Source organism: Mercenaria mercenaria, chromosome 11, assembly GCF_021730395.1.
Source record: "Mercenaria mercenaria strain notata chromosome 11, MADL_Memer_1, whole genome shotgun sequence".
Lineage (NCBI taxonomy): Eukaryota > Metazoa > Mollusca > Bivalvia > Venerida > Veneridae > Mercenaria > Mercenaria mercenaria.
Genome location: NC_069371.1, coordinates 5,207,634 through 5,227,965, shown reverse-complemented (window position 1 = coordinate 5,227,965; position 20,332 = coordinate 5,207,634). Strand labels below are relative to the sequence as shown.

General features: G+C 33.7%; 1 protein-coding gene across 1 annotated transcript; it reads left to right on the top strand.

Annotated features, from left to right (window-relative positions):
- The first annotated feature begins 356 nt into the window (after positions 1–356).
- Positions 357–7,613, top strand: LOC123532576 (uncharacterized). The gene is made up of 3 exons (XM_045314039.2): positions 357–1,135; positions 6,042–6,940; positions 7,148–7,613. Exons 1-3 carry the CDS (start codon positions 888–890, stop codon positions 7,564–7,566), a joined length of 1,566 nt encoding a protein of 521 aa, XP_045169974.2. The 5' UTR covers positions 357–887; the 3' UTR covers positions 7,567–7,613.
- The last annotated feature ends 12,719 nt before the right edge of the window (positions 7,614–20,332 follow it).

Below are 20,332 nucleotides of genomic sequence, written 5' to 3'. Positions count from 1 at the left end.
ATTTCAGTGTAATGAGATTCAGTTATTATATAGCATATATATAATGAAACAGATTACAACTGAGTTCAATATTTGCATACCATACTTAAGACAAATATTCATATATAATAAATCAGTTAAATAATTTATAACAAATATATCAAAGCAAACAAGCACTCATTTTAATATGCAATCTGAATAAGTCACAAAAGCAAGAAACCTTTTCATATACAGACGACAATTATAACAAGGAAAATCTTTTAAAAAGCACTTCTCTACATAAAAGACTCTTATCACACCCTTATTCATGTGATACGCAGACCGTATTCAGCTCTTTCTTTAATTTGATATATGTTGGTATTTGAACAGGTTTTTATCATATTTATTAAACTTACTTATCATTTTGAGATATATCAATATTCTTGCTAAATATACTGAGCCAAAGTTAGCTTTAAAACTGTGAACAGCGTCGTTTAGGATAAACGCTTTATCTACATTTCACTCAGCGAAGCACAATCAACAGAGTGAAAGAAATTGACACTCTCGTCCAATCAGACAGAGTGTTGCATAAATCTTCCATTTTGGTAAATTATCTATAATGCGTTATCAAGTAGTTTGATTTGCAAACTGAAATCACGTGGCATAGGTAACGAAAACGAATTTAGACGGCGTCGCCGAAAAAAGCGATATGATAACAAGAAGATTAATTTAATGTAATCGTGCTTGGTTGACAGTTGAAGCAGTCTAGCGCCTTTATAAGTGTATATATATATATATAGGTTCAATCAAAGACAATTTAGAATTCACGATGTAACGTGGCTGTTTTACACTTAAAGTACTCCATAAAGTATGTATCTTAATGCGAAGTAATTTGATTTACTGTGAGGGATATAGATATAGAATAGCTAATGGATGAAAGAACTACTGTACTATTACAAAGAATAATAAACTTGATCAAATTAAGACATGTTGCTAAGAATGACTTGTACACCAGCAGCAGGGCAACAGAGGACGCTGTTTGGACCTTCCATCAAAATCTTGCAGGGAGACTTCATGAACTTGCTGACAATTCTGTCGATGACCTGAGAGAAACCTGTAACAACCAACGCCTTGTTATCGATAGCATCGTTGAGAAGCTGACAGGATACGTAGAAATGTAAGTGTCCATTCTCTCTTTGTATTAGAATATAATTATCCTATGGTACTCAGGTAATAAATGTTATTTATTTACCATATATCTGTATATCTGACAAAATGTTAATATGGTAATCTTAACAGTCACTAAACAGTTATACGTATTTATTTAAATATACGATAATGGTACAAATATTACGTTAATTAAGCATAGACATATATTTCAACATTTATTCGTATCCTGAACAAAACGTAATGTAGTAGAAGTGAATTAACTTTTAAATTGTTTAATATTTAATGCTTCTTGTAACCTTTCCTGAAACAACTGATTTTAAAAGTTTAGATAAACAGTGTAACAAAATTGTAAAACGAAACTGTCTTTTCAACGATGTAAGAAGTCCTATCAAAAATGTAATCGTATGTAAGCTTCCTTGATCAAAAATTATATTCGGATTTCTAGAAAAAGGTTCACATTTTTAGCAACAGCCAAAAGTAATATGTAAAGCTATCTAAACACTTATAATAACTAACGTCATTTTGTTTAAACGTAAGATCATGTGCTGCTACAGTTTCTTTATGATTTTGTTCCGAGAAAACTAAAGGTTAGTCTATGTCGCTCGTATCCTGATTACTGCTATCAAACAGGTTATATTTTGAGGATTTTGTGTCAAATTATTGTATTTGTTGTCAACCCTCTTTGATGAAGATCATCAGAGGAAATGAAATGTGCAACACCATCCTCGCTCCTTGTAGCGTACACAAACACAACACGAACACGATACGACACGAAACGAGTCTGAACGTTTTTGATGTTTATTTGCACAATGGAATATTTCGTACATAACTTTCATAATTCATTTCGTAACTTCTTAAGCCTTAACAAATGTCATATCTAAAGCCTAACTTAATCTTAATATCTACGAGACCCATTCCTAGGTCTAAGTCCAGCCGGACTTCTAGCCCTTCTGACCACTTCTGCCATCTAAATATCTGTAGCTCTATTATATAGCTACTAGTATATCATAACATCGGTTATATGTATTGTCTGACAATTTGATGTACAAAATGTGAGGATGTGATATAATAAACAATTAGATAAATGCATCAACAATATCAGCTTGACAGGTGTGTAGCTGGTGTACTGTCTAACCTTGATTATTTTACACTCGTTACCCACCGAAAGAAAAAAAATTGAATTGCAAATTTAAATTTTTCAGACTTGAAGTACTATCTCTTTCCTTACAATATGACATGTAGAATGATAATTTAATATGATCAAGAACATTAGAATACAATCTGAAGAATGATATTAAAAAACAGTATTAAAGAAAAAATCTTAAGTCATTTATGCAATTAATGTAAACAAGAACAAAGGAGAATAGAATTTTAAACTAAACAATTTTCACAATACATAGAAAGTCTTTTTTTATTTTATATCGGCCTTTGTAGTGGCACTTCTCCTTTCTTCCTCCAAGACTTTTTCTTTAACCCGTGTTACATCCATATTTCACAAAACCAATATCTGTAAAATAAAGCAAAACACATGTGAGCATCATTTAGAATATATGCTATGTAACAGTTAGGAAAAAGATAACAATTTCGTTCAATAACATTGCTAATTTGCCTGTAATTACTGTCGCGTGTAAAAATATTTATCATGATATTTAAATTTCACTTATTTATACAAAGATTTTATTCAGCAAATTAATCTTACTTTCGAAATATTTTGATATTTGACTACAGATCTTAAATAAATAGTAAAATCGATATGTAATGACCAAAATGTATGAATTATGTATTGATAAGTAGAAAGAGAGAGAAGATAATTAGTTTTTTTTTTTAGTGTTCTGTAATTTTCCAGCTGGACCATTTTCTTCGCCAAACTTCACAGGCTCACAGCTTGCAGTCCACTTTCGCCATTGTCGCTTGGTTTCTCCATCTTTCTACACATTTGTCCTTTGGTTCCGACATTCTTATACAGCGTAACGCATCACCATCAGTCTCAGTAGCTAAAAAATCTCCCGTCATAGGCCTTAACGTTGTACCGCACTATCCAAGTTTATGATGTTCATCCATCTAATTTCATTTGCTAACTTCTGAAATTATCTAGAGTTCTCCAAGTTATAATATTATTGTTTCATTAACGAAATGTTCAATATTTCAGATGCATTTTCTAGAGTTCTCCAAGTTATAATATTACTGTTTTATTAACGTCATGTCCAATATTCCGATGACCTCCGAAAATACTTTGTTATTCATTGTTCCCATTTGTCATAAATGACAGTTTATGATAGATAAAATCAAGTCTGCATGTTTACAAATTGTCATAATACAAATGCAAATGTCATCATTTTGCTTTGACAGGTACTTCTCGATATGTAACCGTTAGGTATAATTAGTTTCCCTTTGGCTATTACATAATGACAGTCCACAATACGACAAGACTTATAATGTTGACTTGGAATACACTTTTTCCCATGTTAATTTGACAGTTTGTCAGTATTTTATTTCGGACAGTTCGTTCGTACTTTCTTTTCATAAATGGTATCTGTACTTCGAATAAACCGTTATGTTACCGAAAACCTTACTTCTTTGTCCTTTGTTTTGCAAGCTATGTCCTACGTTTTACATTATTCGAAAAATAAAGATATCAGCCAAAATATGTTTCTAACAAAAAGCAAAACATGTTCTCAATATCAAAATATACTTTTTTAAAAATGTATAAGAAAGCTATAAAAATTCTACAAAATAAAGCATTTAGTCATTTCCAAATACAAACAGACATACATACAAAACCAACACCAATATATAAACAGAATAACTGATAATGATTTCTTCCATGCTTATATTTACACAATGTAACCTTTCTAGATGATTCAACAGAAATATTATGTCGTCCGCGAGAAAAATATAAATTTTCCGGCAAAATACCCTGCTTAAAAACCCATGAAAGGTAACCTAAAAGTAACAGCACGTTCGACTGTTTTTGCAACTCTTTGACGAAAATACTACATCAGGTCTCATAAAACAAAAGCTGTTGAACTTGAAATACCCGGTAACCACACGTACCTCATAATGCAATTTATTATATGCATCGATTTCACCTTATCATAGCAAGATTCCGACTAATATTTCGGAAGACAGTATCTGTGTCTGTATAATAGTATACATCTTACAAAACAACTGGGATCACAACTTCCAGTCTCACAACACAATATCAAGTAACTCTAAGTATCTCACAATATATATAAATTCAACCTTACTGGAATCCACATGTTCCAGCCCTGTTGAAAAACGGCGTTAAACCCAAAACAAAAAAAAAACATGTTCCAGCAAAAATATCAAGTCATTTTTGCATAATAAACATATTCTTGTGCCATATCAGGCTTCAAAATAATTCCAGCACAACAGACCAGACCAACCTTTTAATTTACTGATATCTGAAGTAACCATATGGTTAGAAAGATAACCATGTACAAATTTATTCAGCAATGACAATTTTAACCCAGCAACGCATTCTTATGCATAAAACATCTTAAACACGAATCCCACGTATTTAACTAGTTTTCAGACGTTCCTTGTATTTTCACATATATTAATGATGAAATGTTAACCATAACCTCAACAGAAACTATTTACAACTCATTTTGCACATATCTATGACTATAACACAAGTTTCATAGGACAATCTATTTTCCTTCATTTAAACAATTTGTCAATGCGGGAATGCTCAAAACTGTTAAAATGTGGCCATAAGGGAAACAAATATCATATGGAACAAGTAAAATAAACATAATATGACAAGTAAAATTTTCGAAAAACAAATATTTTCACATTTGCATTTCTTAATTCAGTCTCTTGAGTATTTTCCTCCATGCATTGTTTCTTACTTTTACGTTTTTTTCTATTTATTTTACTCTTTTTTTTAAGAATTTTGTATATTATGAGTTAGGTTTTATCATTTTATAAATTTGAATTTCTTTTCATGTCTACCAATTGATCAAAATAAATTTACCTTGAAATTTTGTTCAAAAATAGAAACAAAAATTTAATAAAAGAAAAGACTAGCTTGCAAAATTATACAAGAAGATAGGTAAGATGGTAACTTACAGTTTCTCTTCATTCGTCTTGGCAGCGTGTCGTCGTTGGCAGTAGTACTTCGCTTCGTAATGTCGCAACAACCCATCTTGAAATTCGACATCCTGTCTGCGGCTCCAAAAATTGAATAAGAGTTGTGTAGCGTACACAAACACAACACGAACACGACACGACACGAAACGAGTCTGAACGTTTTTGATGTTTATTTGCACAATGGAATATTTCGTACATAACTTTCATAATTCATTTCGTAGCTTCTTAAGCCTTAACAAATGTCATATCTAAAGCCTAACTTAATCTTAATATCTACGAGACCCATTCCTAGGTCTAAGTCCAGCCGGACTTCTAGCCCTTCTGACCACTTCTGCCATCTAAATATCTGTAGCTCTATTATATAGCTACTAGTATATCATAACATCGGTTATATGTATTGTCTGACAGTTTGATGTACAAAATGTGAGGATGTGATATAATAAACAATTAGATAAATGCATCAACAATATCAGCTTGACAGGTGTGTAGCTGGTGTACTGTCTAACCTTGATTATTTTACATCCTAACAACAGTTTCAGCGGAACTCTTATTTCACAATAACATTGAATATATTACACAATAACACTGAAATTGAATGAATTTGATACCAAACGACCAGAAATAACAGCACTGAATCCAACCGAGGGTCAGCAAGGCAGCGATTAATATTAATGGTTATTCAAATCCTTTGCAAGCATTGACCGCAAACGAGCAAACCGGCTGCAGGGTCTCTTTCGTTGTGGCTGTTTATCAGCCATAGTTAAAAATATAATTCAATTTAATTTCCTATTTGACAGATTAACAAGGGAAAAACAGAACGATGACGATATTCAGCTTGCAACGCAGTATGTTGAAGTATTTGAACGATCTGATGCTCTTGGTTATAACAGGGTGTCATTCGAAGCAAACAGAAATCTTGAAGAATCCTTACAATTGATGTCCGGTATCGGAAACTGTAACATAGGAGCGGTTTCAGGGTTTGCTGAAGCAAACAGTGACTCCACGGAACATTCTGAAAGTACACGACTCTCTGACGATTTTAAATACATTCATAATGAACGCAACAATCCTATGGAAAACAGCTGGAACAGCCTAAGTTTTGGTTGCGACCCGGCTTCACTGAACTCACGCAACACACTTTCAGTTTCGGACAGATCGATATGCTACGATTCCTTGCCAAGGTTACAGTCATATATGACAATAAACGAGGTAAACTTTGAAATCGCATCAACCGCTGAAGATAAAATCAAAAAGGTGGAACATTTATTACCAGTAGAAAATCTAGTAAAAAGATATGTAAACAAATTCAAAACATGCAAACACCGTACGCCATGTACTATTTCAGATATTTTACTGACATCTAACATGATGATTGTGGTCGCCGATCATTATCACAATGCTATTCAACTATTTGCCAAGGATTTCACTCTCTTGGACGAGAAATCATTCCCTTATCCAATAGGCATATGTGAGTTAAGCTGTACAACAATTGCTGTATCCCTGCGCCGAAGCAGTCAACTTGTTATCTTTAATCTGGAGCATAATTCATTACAAGAAATGATGGTCCTTAGAGTACACTGTGAATATTACCTCTGGCAAGTTGCATTTAAGGCCAACAGGCTTTTTGTTGTCTGCGATGAAAACGATGTTCATATGATGGGCTTAAGTGGGACTGAAAGCTGTGTGATTCATTCGGGTGAGTCTGCTTCCTACTTCTTCTTTATTGCTTTCTTCACAAACATACGTAATTTCTAGCAAATTGAAAATACTTAAAGTCACCACATGACCTCGTTATCATAAATGTTCTTTTTAACAAAAATGTGAAAAGTATTGAAATTGTTTCGTTGTTTTATTCGTTGCTTTCTTTTCATATTTCTAAAATTATGTCGAAATTATCTTTCAGGTGTTCCTACGGAACGTGGGTATTTGCGTTATTTTGATGTGGATGATACTGGAACGCAGATTTATCTTTGCGAAAGTCGAGGACTTCGTTGTATAACTCCCACGGGCAAGTTACAATGGCGTTTCACTAATGCAAGCTTTCCTGAAGATCAAAGAGATAAACATGGTCACGTGATCGAGGATGTTTGTTACAAAAATGGTGTCATACTCGGAACTCATTGGATACAAAGTAAAATCTTCCAGATTTCTACCGATGGTCATTTTCTAGGAGTTGTGGTTCTGGACCAGCTGGAGCACCCACGTGTGATGTCAATAATGGGTCGTACACTGGTTGTCGCGCAGTTTCACCCTTTGATGAAGCAAAGCAAAAGAAGAACAGTAAAATGTTTTGAACTGGGTCGAGATTTCGGAACATTGTAAAGAAATGTTGTCCTTTAAGAACATGTGGACATACACGGAAAGTCATTTTGGTTTGTTTGTTTGTTTGTTTGTTTGTTTTGGGTTTAACGCCGTTTTTCAACAGTATTTCAGTCATGTAACGGCAGGCATTTAACCTAACCAGTATTCCTGGATTCTATACCAGTACAAACCTGTTCTCCGCAAGTAACTGCCAACTTCCCCACATGAATCAGAGGTGGAGGACTAATGATTTCAGACGCAATGTCGTTTATCAAATAGTCATGGAGAACATACGCCCCGCCCGAGGATCGAACTCGCGACCCCGAGATCCGTAGACCAACGCTCTTACCTACTGAGCTAAGCGGGCAAGTCATTTTGGTCAACCTTTACGTGATACAAAAGGGATTGGTGAAAGCTTATGCAGCGTGTAAATGTAACTATATTTAAATGTCACCGATTTTTTTAACATACTTTTAATTTCATTTTGTTACTGTTGTCTGATTTCCTTGAGAATTCCCCAAACAGTTATTTATTAAGTAACTCAAATATGTGCTTCCGTTCATACATACATATACATTATTCTATTTATGGATAATCGGAGCTTTCATATTTAACAGTTTTCCATTATATTTTTATTTCTACCCCTTCGAAAAAATGATCCAGCGTAATAAGTGCACATAATTTCTTAACATTTGCCCTGCTAATTTTTTTTAACGATCTTGTCTATCATTTAATTACCAGTACCATTTATTATTTAAAGGGGTGTTCGCTGAAAATTTACAGACTGAATAGCAAACAGTGCACACCTAGATGAGCTTCCATGAACATAATATCGAGAAAAGAAATCTGATTTCAAGGGGCGGATCAACGGCACAATTTTGAATAAGATAGAAGACGACCATGTATATGATCCAAAGATACGTATGTGTGTCAGATAATGCACCCTGGTTGAAATTTAGCGGGAACGTTTTATCTCTCAACTGTCAAAAATGTAAAACTCTAATATTTAAATGTTAAGTGAAGCGAATATAAAATCATTGCGAATTTTAGGTAATCTAAGGTAAAAGGTAATAACAAACTATCACGATGCAGAAGATATTAAACCATTTAAATTACACGTTAATGGCGCTTATCCCATTTGAATAACTGCAAAATAACTTGATATCGTCACAGATAAAAACGATAGTCGCATTAGTGTACATGCCTTCAGAATTATGTAAGTAGTTTCAATATTTAGAAAGAAAAAACTTCATGTAAAGAAAGTTATACAGCATTTATTCATAAAAAGCAATAGCGTTGAAAAAGGTATAAAGCGTTCTTAATCGTTCCTCACGTACTGTAGATATACATAAAATACGAGGATTGAAACATTAATGTGTACTAATATTATCATTGTACATGTATCATGAATGATGCCTTAATATAATTTAAGATATAAATGTGTCCTGGTACCTGTCTCCACAACTGAATTTTGGTGTTGTTTTTTTTGAAAGCACAAGACACTATTATGCTGCTACTGGTTTTAATTATGTTCTTTTGGTGTAACAGACGTGCTATGAGTGTTGGATTTAACCTGTAGTTTGTATTTGTTACGGTATTAAACGGAATAAAGATATTGAAGGACTAAAACGGTAGACATAATTAAAAACAAATCAACATTTTACGCGTTGTTTTTACAAAATTTAATGGGTTATTATACATCAAATTCTAACATGCATTTGATACCAGAGTGGTAGGATACTAATTTCTGACAAGAACAAATTATGATGGGACTTTAAGCACGTACCGTTAACGTATTACTAGAAGAGGGTATAAATCACTTAAAAAAACATTACATGACAAACAAATACATTGTATTGAATAAAAGGTACTGCAACATGTACTAAAACGTAACATTAGAAAAATGTGTAAATAATCAATTAGAAAAACACTTTTATTGGAAATGTTTAACAAACCAATAAAATTAATCAGTTTGTTCTAAGGCTAAGGGTTAAAACAAATGCATACTGCCAAATACCATTAGCAACTGCATAATGACTGTTCACGTGCATGACATAGTTTGTGACAAAATCGGGTTTTTTTTATGCTGTCCGCATGGAAGGACCCGATACATTATTGTCTGCAACAGCCTTAGTCTGCACTAATTTATTTTAACATCAGTTGCTACGGAAACGTTTTGAAACAAATTTCGAATTCGATTGCCAATGAAATAAAATAAATTATATCATAGTAGCCATGATGATGCTTCATCTCACCTACTACAGTTTGAGGCCGTATTTACCTTTGGAATCGATGTACTCTTCTTACCGTTAAAATGATCACAGTTTCATTTCACACAGAATGCATTCTAAATCTGTGAAAATGTATTTGAAGCACCGTTACTAAACGAAATTGTCCAAAATAATCGAAGAAGGTAGGATTGTTTTACTTGGACATTTTCTCGACTACTCTATCGAAGTATATTTTTGACCGAAGCACTAACCAAATTTCTATAAAATGTCATGGCAAATGAGATAACTCCAAACACTGCACGCACGAACAGACAGACGAATAGACGGACAAAATAAAATGCCGTGTATATTCTCCATATTGCATTGTTCCAATATATCAGGTTTAAAACTCAAGTACCCTTAAAAACTAACAGAACCCACCTTGGTGACTGGCATTGACAGTCGGACAAACAGGTTGTACGAAGACGAAGCGTATTCTATATATTGCCTCCAATGTATGTACAGAATGAAATATGTTAGGAGATCCTTTGGAAGAATAACATGCAACGAAGTAAAAAAAATAGCAGCCTTGGCTCGGTTTGATCGAGTCTGCTCATGGGAGAAAATGGAAAGTGCTTAAGTACATGTAAAACTTTATACATCTGTTGCATTAGCAACAGTAATTTAAATTTTAGAAAACGTGTGTTGTACTATTGAAGTTACCGCAAGACTCATGTTTTGTGACTGATTGAAAGACGGAAAGGGGCAACCGTAAGTCCACTCCGGAAACAGAATGTTAGGGAACTAAACATATAAGCAATATGAAATTAGCGAACTACGAAATGCTGATATTGTATTAATTGAATTACATAATAGCATAGGGTTACATTTCTACATTTTATTTAGTATGCATCGCCAACCACTTCGCTTTACATAAACTGCATAATCCCGTTATCTTGTTCTCGTGGTCTCACTTAATAGTGTACATCAAACATGCAACAAACACAGTAGAGGATGTAGTAAATCACTGTTAGTAATTATCTGAATGTGTCTGCGGTGACACAAGTCTAAGAAATTGATGAAGATCCAATAAAATCGATCATAAATTTAAACAGTTACCGCAACTGCTTGAGCCAATACTACTGACAGCTACACGTGCAGTAAAGAGTCTGTACGCCCAGTAGAACATGATCAATGCGCATTCAGCTATATGCTCGTGTAAATAATCATAATAAGAAAATCTCACAATCTGTATACACAGTTACTCAATGCCTTCAATCAAAAGAGAACACCGTATAGGAATATACACACAGATCAAAAGGCAGATATAAAAGCTGCTCAGACCAAACTGGATTTGAACAATCTATCACAGAAGCTTCCAAAAGGTCTTGTCCAGGCAGAACATTTTGATTATATGTAAATATGTGTGTGTAAATAGCAACTTCATGAAATGCAGGTGCGTGCGTACGAGCGCACATGAGTGTGTGTGCAAAAAATATGCCTATTTGCGGGACAGAAAAAAATCGCGATACTTAAAGAACGTTACGTTTCATTCATAATAAATTGTTCTTTGTTTGAACAATTAAATGTTCAATGTTGACACATGTATAAAAATGTATACAAATACTTAAAAATAATAAATCTCGTCATTTATCGCCGGAAATTATTTGCAAATGTGGTAACAACATTCTAATTAAATGTTGCAGAACCCATAAACCTGCTCATAAATTTTAAGCATTAAATCACGTGCATGCAGACAAAACCCTCGCCCGCTTGCAACGGCATGATGCATCTTGCACGTGCATGACAGTCAGATTTTAGTAACACATTTGTTGTCAGAAATACATTCAGACATTGCCGTAATGATAGTCAGACTTTAGTTTAGCTTGAGATAAGACATTGTTCTGATGCAAAAGAAGTATACATGTACAAGAAGATACACGTTCAACTGACACACATTTTAACTCCTAACATTAATTGTAACTTGTTGAAGAAAATATCTGTCATCTCTTCGTATAAATGTTCTTAGTTTACTTGGATATCCCACTTTTAAATATGTTTCATTGCAAATAGAAACATAAATGAACATACAAGCGAGCGTCTGATATCGGCAAGGTATATAAACAGGTGACAACCGGCTAGCCAAAATGGACCAAAGTCGCAAATCTGAGAATGCAAACACTACTAATTCTTATTAAAGATATACGTTTTACTTTTATAAAGAAAAAAGGAATAAGGTTTTACTTTGTACCACTAGTCCGTGCCCAAACTTGCTTCAATAGACCCTGGACAAATGAAATGCTACATGGTCAATATCTTGTTTATACAGCCTGCACTTTTAAACATTTTTGTTTACGTTTTATTCATGTAACCATTAGAAAAACACTGATCAATGACACGGCCCCGAATGTGAACCCATGATTTCAACTTTATTAAGTATGGTACTTGACCATTAGCCAACGTTATATCTAAACTATCCTATTTTCAAGCCATGGTTTTATTTGAAGCACAAAAGTAAAAAAGTAAACACGTTGATAAGGGAAAATGACAAAACAAACGTGACACTTTCATACAAAATTGTTTCACTGACAATTTCGTGAACATTGATACAGCATGTTCAAAGAAGCCGTTGGATGCCCTGGTTGACAGTGTTAAGATATCGCAAGTTTGTATTGAAACTACAGAGCATATTTAATATATTTTATCAAGCACTAATTGAAATTATATATTTATATGATTATGCTTTAGAACAGTTAGCATAATGAATTATAATCATAATTTACCATCCTAAATAAAGTAAAACATTCAATACAGATGTTTCGCTGCTGCAACACTCGCTATATCTTTGTTAAATTAGTAGCAGTAAGAAACTGAAAGTGTAAAATTTTGTCGGAAGGCCCAATATCGCACATCACTGCTCAGTTATTAGAGTTAACGATGGATGCTAAACACACCACGATCACAATGATTAAGGTGAGCTTAAAAATAAGAATAACGCTTTTGTCACGGTGTGAGTACCTGATAAAAACACTTTGAAGTTGTAAAAGATATCCGCAGGATGTTTTTAACACTGAATCAGATTCGCACGTTGACGTAAAGATAACCGTAATATGAAGACTAGAACAAAAATACGAAGAACGGGTCTGTCACGGTGTGCTTATGTGCCGGAAAGAAGGCATGTAAAGTTGTAAAAGATATCCGCGGGATGTTTTAAGCACTGGAACCAATTCGCACGTTGAAATGAAGAAAAGCGTTGAAAACACTATGAACACTCTATCACCGATCTTAATTAGGGTTGTATTAATGTAAATTATTGGTACTGACACCGTTTACATTTCATGTCTCTAAATTGAGTTTTGTTTTGATTTAATACCAATTAAACGTGTGTTTTATGTAACACCTTTTTTAATTCCATAATCTGTCTGTTCGTGCTTTTAACTTTAAAAGGGTTTAAAGGTTTTATCAGCTTTTACTTTGTTTTTGCATTAATCTGCAGGTTGACTTTAATACTAAACACGTGGTTGCGGCTTTTGTTGTTCATGCAGAACGAATAGCTTTGATGCTAGCAGACTATGCACGGTATTCTTTGGAAGTATTTATTCATTTCTAACTGTGGAACAAAATGAAATACTGTTCTGGTGGAAATTATTTCAAATAACGAAGAATGTTCCTACGAAATTTTTGAATACATCAGTTTGGTCGGAATATCAATACAATATACTGAACTGATTAAAAACAGCTACTCCCCCATTTTTTATTTTGCCAATATCTTAAAAATGTTTTAATGATGATACTTTAAATATGAACAACCTATTTTTTGCAGAGATGGGGGGACATACTTTTTTTCAGAAAAAAAAATTAACAAGGTCAAGATTAAGAAGCGTCATTTTTGGACTTACATTTAAACAATTGTGAATAATAATTAAGATACAAAAATATGTGATAAAACAGACGATTTCGATTTTGATACTGTCAACTTCCTCCACCTGGATGGGGATGTCCCTCGACATCATACGGTGTCTATATAGAAATCTTCATATTAATAAAATGTCATTACAACAGGGTTACCGGTATCATAAACTACGGAAGGCTTTCACTTGATTTTACAACAGGTCGTCCGAACATATAAAAAAAAAGCACACACACACACAAATCTCAAATCGCTTCTAACTTGGTCTTACACTAAATCCTGAAGAACACAAAACGGACGGAGGGGGTGGACTTCTGTCTGACAGCTTGATTAGTCGTGCCATTAAAAGTTAGGTTGTTGGTGCTCTGACTTTAGACGAGTTGTTGTGTAAAAAATTTAAATCTTGCGAAAATCAAAATTCACACCTCTGTATTCTTTAAAAGGTATTCGCTCGATTTCTAAAACCACAGCTTTTATGTGTATTTTATGAATCATAAAAAGTGGGGTATGGATATATGAAATTATGTCATTGAGTATTTTGATATTTTTTAATGGTTGAAATGGTTATCTGATTTTGTGCTTAACCTTAGCAAAAAACATTCCGTCGGACATTTTAAAAATATAGACAAAAACGCAAACGGCATGTTACCTGTATTATTTTAACATTAGAACTAAATTAACATTTTCAAATGAAAGTAGTTCCTACTATATTACAATAAACAATTTGCAATGAAGAATAATACTAGTATTATACAGAAGATCATAATCATTCTACGTCCTATCTAATATTTTCTTAGAAGCCACACGAATGTAATATTTCCTTTTAAAATGTTTGAATTAGGGTAAGGATTGGGGTATCTGGCTGCAAAACCCGGCAGACAAACTCCGACTGTTTTTCTCTTTCTAAAGTTACCAAGTGTTCCAATATGTTATATGTATTGTTTCGTTCATTGTCTTTTCACCTTTTTAACCAATAGGATTTTAGAGTAAAGAACGAAACTTTCAGATGTAGTGTGGTTGTGTTTTACATCCCTTCATATTTACACTACATGAAACATTTGCAAAATATTAATAAGGAATTTGACAGAAAGCTACATTAGCTTGAGGTTATTATTATTACACATATAAAATTTAGAGATATGTTTATGAAAAGTAATGTTATATTATATTGTTAAACGTGAATTATAACCTGCAACAAAGGAGAAATTTCCAGAAACTGAGAAATAGAGCAAAAAAAAATTAATAAAGCGAATGTCAGATCGTCAGTCTCGTGTTTTTACTGTCTGGAATGCTTTTAAGGTTGTAAAAGATATCCTCAGCCTGTACCGTATATCGCACGTTCAAATAACGATAAGCAGAGGACACGGATTCATTATCTTTACCAGCTATCTAAATTCGACTAAGGATGTGAATTTCATAGCCACAATTAGTTTTGATTTACGACCGATTAACTGAAATAAACCTTTTTAATTCTAAATTTTCTCTGCTAATATCTTTAACTATAAAAGGTTTACATTCATTTTATTCCCAGAGATCTTCAGATTTTCAGACTGCACACGTGGTGTTTTGGTCGTTGCTATCGTTACGATAAGGGATACAAACAAGGATAACGATGCAACAATAATACCTAACAGCGACACAATACTAAACATAATGCACTTTTGAAGGATTTTTTTTTCATTTATAACCGTCGACCTATACCTGCACAACTCAAAATGTTCGTCGAAATTGTTTAAGTTTAAGAAGACTAGGATTAAGAAAGAAACAAAATCATGTAAATTTTTGTATGAGGATCACTATACATAATCTTGGTTCCAAATAGGACATAAGACAACTTTTTAAGTTTTGCTTTAAAAGCGGAAAAAATCATTATTTTAGGTATCGACGATACCGAAAGCAGTTAATAGCTGCCTCTATGAGAAGATCCTTTAGAGGCATATAACGCAAGGAAGCAAAAACTGTAACCACGTTTTGATCGACCCTGTTCACAGGAGAAGGTGAAAAATGAAACAACCATTACGTATCCTCACTGGAATCTATCACTCCGAAGAACTACAAACGATAACAACATTTGAGTCCATTTCTTGGCATTACTGACAGTAAAACTATTGACGCGATGACGATTGTTTTCTCAACAAATAGGCCACAGTCTAATAGAATCGGCGAGAATAGTACCCGTTTTGACAATAAAACTGAGTCATGAATAACAATAGATACTGTTGCGCGTAATAGTTTTTGCTGAAATTATTGCTCAATATTTTGTATGAAAAACACACAAAAAAAAGCGAAGCGAGAGAAATTATCGGTGATTTTGTGATTATGCCTATTACATTGACAGTAATACTGACATCGGATAAGATACAAAAGACGAGTATCTTCAATCAGGCATCAGACTAACCAGGATTCCGCACGTGTCTGGCTCAGACAGTAGGGAGTTCTATCGGTAAAGCATTGTTGAGCATGTAAAAGGTATGAAATGTGCCTTTGGTTTGACGTAATAGTGAAAAGAATGATAAAGATGATATCACGTGTTTTACTGTTAAATCTACACGTGCCAATGAATGTAGTTAATGGTAAAAAAGCATTACTACCAGAGATTTAGTTTTTTGGAAGAGGCGACGTTTCATCAGTGACCGTTTACAGAATGATTTCTGAAGCAGGATGCCTGGTAAAGGTGCAAAGGAAAAAAAGAAAGAAAATTATGTTAAGCAATTAAATTTGTAAAAAAAATATATTTCAATATTGTCTGAAAAGAAATTAAGTATCTATTTCAAACCTGCTGAAATATTTTTGTTCTTAATATTATTTTGACTAAAATTTATACAAGCGTACAATGCCTTGTTCAATAAAAAACGTGTGTTTTGTTTACAATGTCTATGAAATTAAATGTCTGGATAAAAATGTGATACATTTGCAAATAGCTATTTCAATCATTATGATACAGAATGTTGGTGGACATTAATAAATTACTACCCGAGAGAAAGAATAGATAAATAGCTGTCATATAACAAATAAAATAAATGAGCCGCACCATGAGAAAACAAACATAGTGCGTTTGCGACCAGCATGGATCCAGACCAGTCTGCGCATCCGCGCAGTCTGGTCAGGATTCATGCTGTTCGCTTTCAAAGCCTTTTGGAATATGAGAAACTGTTAGCGAACAGCACGGATCCTGGCCAGACTGCGCGGATGCGCAGGCTAGTCTGGATCAATGCTGGTCGCAAACGCACTATGTTTATTTTCTCATGGTGCGGCTCAAATGCTTTAAGGTTACGGACACGTAACGACACGCTAAAAAGATCGTATTCTCCGTATTCAGTCTGGGCAATCTTCGGTTCAAAGTTACGGAAAGTCGTCTGCGTGTTGACGGGGTGAGCTAAACTGCAGAATTGCCTAACCAGAATTCATAATTACACGGAAATTGCCGAGCCCATGACCTTAACAATACTACAAGTCTATGATAGTGTTAATGTAGATTATTTACGTTCAAAATAATGAATACCAACTAACATCAGACAGACAATTTTACATTTGTTTTCCATTTATAAATGGTGTTATCTTTGCCTAAAATGTATCAGATAGCACTACAATTTATTTCTGTTTGATATGTTATCTATAAAACCACATTTCGCAAATGATCGAATTTTGTCACTTTACATCTAATACCAGGTGACATGCTAGCTATGCGCTCATTTGTACAATAATTATCAAACGGATAAATAAAACGAAAACCTTAATGATAACACATCTTCCATTTTTTAGTTATACAACATTCATTAATCATTCTCAAAGTTTAACATGTCAAGTTGAAATTACACAGTTCACAGTTAAAATGTTACGCCAGTACTATGTATCAATAAATTCGGTGTTTTTTTAACAATTAACTGCAAACTAAACATTTAATCTAAAAAAAAGTCGGAGCGTGATTTATACGGGGCTTTACTTCCTACACAGCCTCTTGATGCCAGTTAACTTTAAATATATTCGCGAATAAGACAAAACTAGAAATTCATTCGAGAAATAAAACAAATAATACTAAAATTTCAGTCCCTATACAGTTTGCACACTGAGAATTCAGCCAAACAAAATCGCGATTCCATTCATATATCGAGTTTCTGCCTAGTCAGTATGCTTGCATGCGGACATCAGTGCCTGACGAAATTAATTGTAAAGTGTTCTTACTGTCACACGATATTCTCAATTTCCGCTTATCAATTAAATGTATCCTTTGTGCAAATTTCAACCTTAACAGCATTCACTTTTGGTCGTGAGTGCATCTTCCAGAAAAAGTACTTACAAAAATAACAGATCTCATCTTCCGCACAGTTCACAAATATTGTTTTTACAATCGAAATCGTTACGTTTCGCTATTCACTAAAATAGTTTCATGTTTAGGTATTAACTTTAATATAAAAAAGATCCTCAGCAAATATATATAACTTGGCTAAAGTTATAACTAACTGTATGTATAGTTGCACTCAAAGTTAAATATCATGTAGTAACTATCATACGTAGTATGGTGGCATATTTCTGCATACGATAACCAGATAAGTTTCGCGAAAATGTATCGAGTTTTCACGAAAAACAGGAAAGTTTTCGCTAAAACATAAAAGCTTTTCGCGAAAAAATAAAAGCTTTTCACGAAAAGATTAAGTGGAAAATGTTGTGTTAGTGCCCACTTCTGCATAAGAAAACGAGATAAGTTTCGCGAAAATGGACCAAACTTTCATGAAAAACGGTAAAGTTTTCGTAAAAATAAAATGTTATTTTCGCGAGAACATTTTATTTTCACGAATACTTTACTGCTTTTCATGAAAGTTTGGTCCATTTTCGTGAAACTTATCTCGTTTCTTATGCAGAAGTGGGCACTTACGCAAATTTGTCCAATTAATATTTGCAGTTCTTTTCATGAAAAGCTTTTATGTTTTTGCGAAAACTTTTCTGTTTTTCGTGAAAACTCGATAAATTTTCGCGAAACTTATCTGGTTATCGTATGCAGAAATATGCCACCATACATACGTTAAAAAAAATGCAATCTTTTAGTGAAATTCCAGCTTAATATTATCTATAGACAAATTTACAAAGCCGTTGGTTGCCCTCTTGTTTAACCAAATGCTCATGCACCGCTCTTTACATGTGACAAAACGACCGCTCAACAATAAGGAAACATACATATTATCATCATTGTATCACGAAATGTATTGCCTCAATAAAAAGCAATAAAAATAAAAACTGATAATTTTAAGTTTTTCTGATCGCCATTTCGATAAAATTAGATAAAACATCAAATGTGAGTGAGGTGGGGCGGAGACGCAGAGAGAGAGCAAGAGACAGAAAGAGAGGCTCCGACTTTGGCAAATTTAGCACGGGGACTTTTTAGGCCTGTGTTGTGGGGATGTACATCAGATCTGTAACCCAGCAGAAAATCTTTAGTTTCTGAATTTTTGAGAACCCATGAAATGTCTACTTCAAATACTCTTGATTAACCTTCGAATTATCATCTTCATGTAAGCTTATTGGGACACTTTGTAGTTTTTGTCAGACCATGAAATGTACATTATAACATAAGCTGAAACTTGATGGAGTTTCACATTTTCTTTAACTTAAATTTGTCCAAATGAAAGATCAGTATGGCTGAAAAAAATAGTTTATTGCCTGTTAATTATGAGTCCCTTCCTATCAGTTATAATGCGCATTTTGGGCAAGTCAGTTTTGGACGTGCATAGGATTCCATATATTTAGGAAATGAAATTTTTTCGGTGTTCATGCGAAATAAACGACAGAATAGAATCGGGAAATCCATGAATCGCGCTAGCGATTCATGTTTAATTTGCCGATCCTATTCTGTCGTTCATTTCGCATGAACACCGAAAAAATACATTTCATTTCTTATACATGTATTTACATTATATTTCCTTTTCATTTGTTAACAAGATTATATTATAAATTGCACACATTTTATTGCATTTAACATTAAAATCAGCTTTCCGGCAATTCTGTTCACCAGACGGAACAACCGCCATGTCATATAAAGAACGTTCTCCCTGACTATACGAGGACGTCGTCAAAATATCGGCCCATTATCGCTAAGCAGCGGTGACATTATTTTCGCGCCTTTCATTTTGCTGTTGATATGAAATGAACGTCATTTTTTCAATGGAAAAGAATAGGGTGGATGTAAATATTTTCCTTTGTCCTGCGCTGGTAATTTGTTATAATACATACTCACATTGACCGAATTGATTGAAATGTGGTATTAATGTGGTTATGTCTTTTAGCTCTACGTACAGAGAGTGTAAATTCATCTACTAGGGTAGCGCATTAGTTTAAAAAATACTATGTTCTATTTAAAATTAACAGTCTTCTGTGAGCTGTATCACGTAGCTAGGCACGTCTAAAAAAGAATTACTAGCCTCGTTTTCTACAATGACCTATAAATCACTAAAACACCAAGAAAAGTAGCGGTCATATATCCTCTAAAGAGAGAATTTTTGTCTGACAGGTCAACACTACGGAACATCGTCGAAATTGACAGCTAAAATGTTGGTATGAACACATTCTATACATGCAAAAAATTTCCTTGAAAATGCTATCAAATATCATGTATAGGTCTACAATGAAATGAAAACAGGAAGTGGCTTACAGAAAACATGAAAATGCCCCTTTA

Coding starts and splice junctions, on each gene's coding strand:
- LOC123532576 (XM_045314039.2), top strand. CDS start 888: ATGGATGAAAGAACTACTGTACTATTACAAAGAATAATAAACTTGATC. Junction 1,136..6,041: donor CTGACAGGATACGTAGAAAT/GTAAGTGTCCAT, acceptor CCTATTTGACAG/ATTAACAAGGGAAAAACAGA. Junction 6,941..7,147: donor AAGCTGTGTGATTCATTCGG/GTGAGTCTGCTT, acceptor ATTATCTTTCAG/GTGTTCCTACGGAACGTGGG.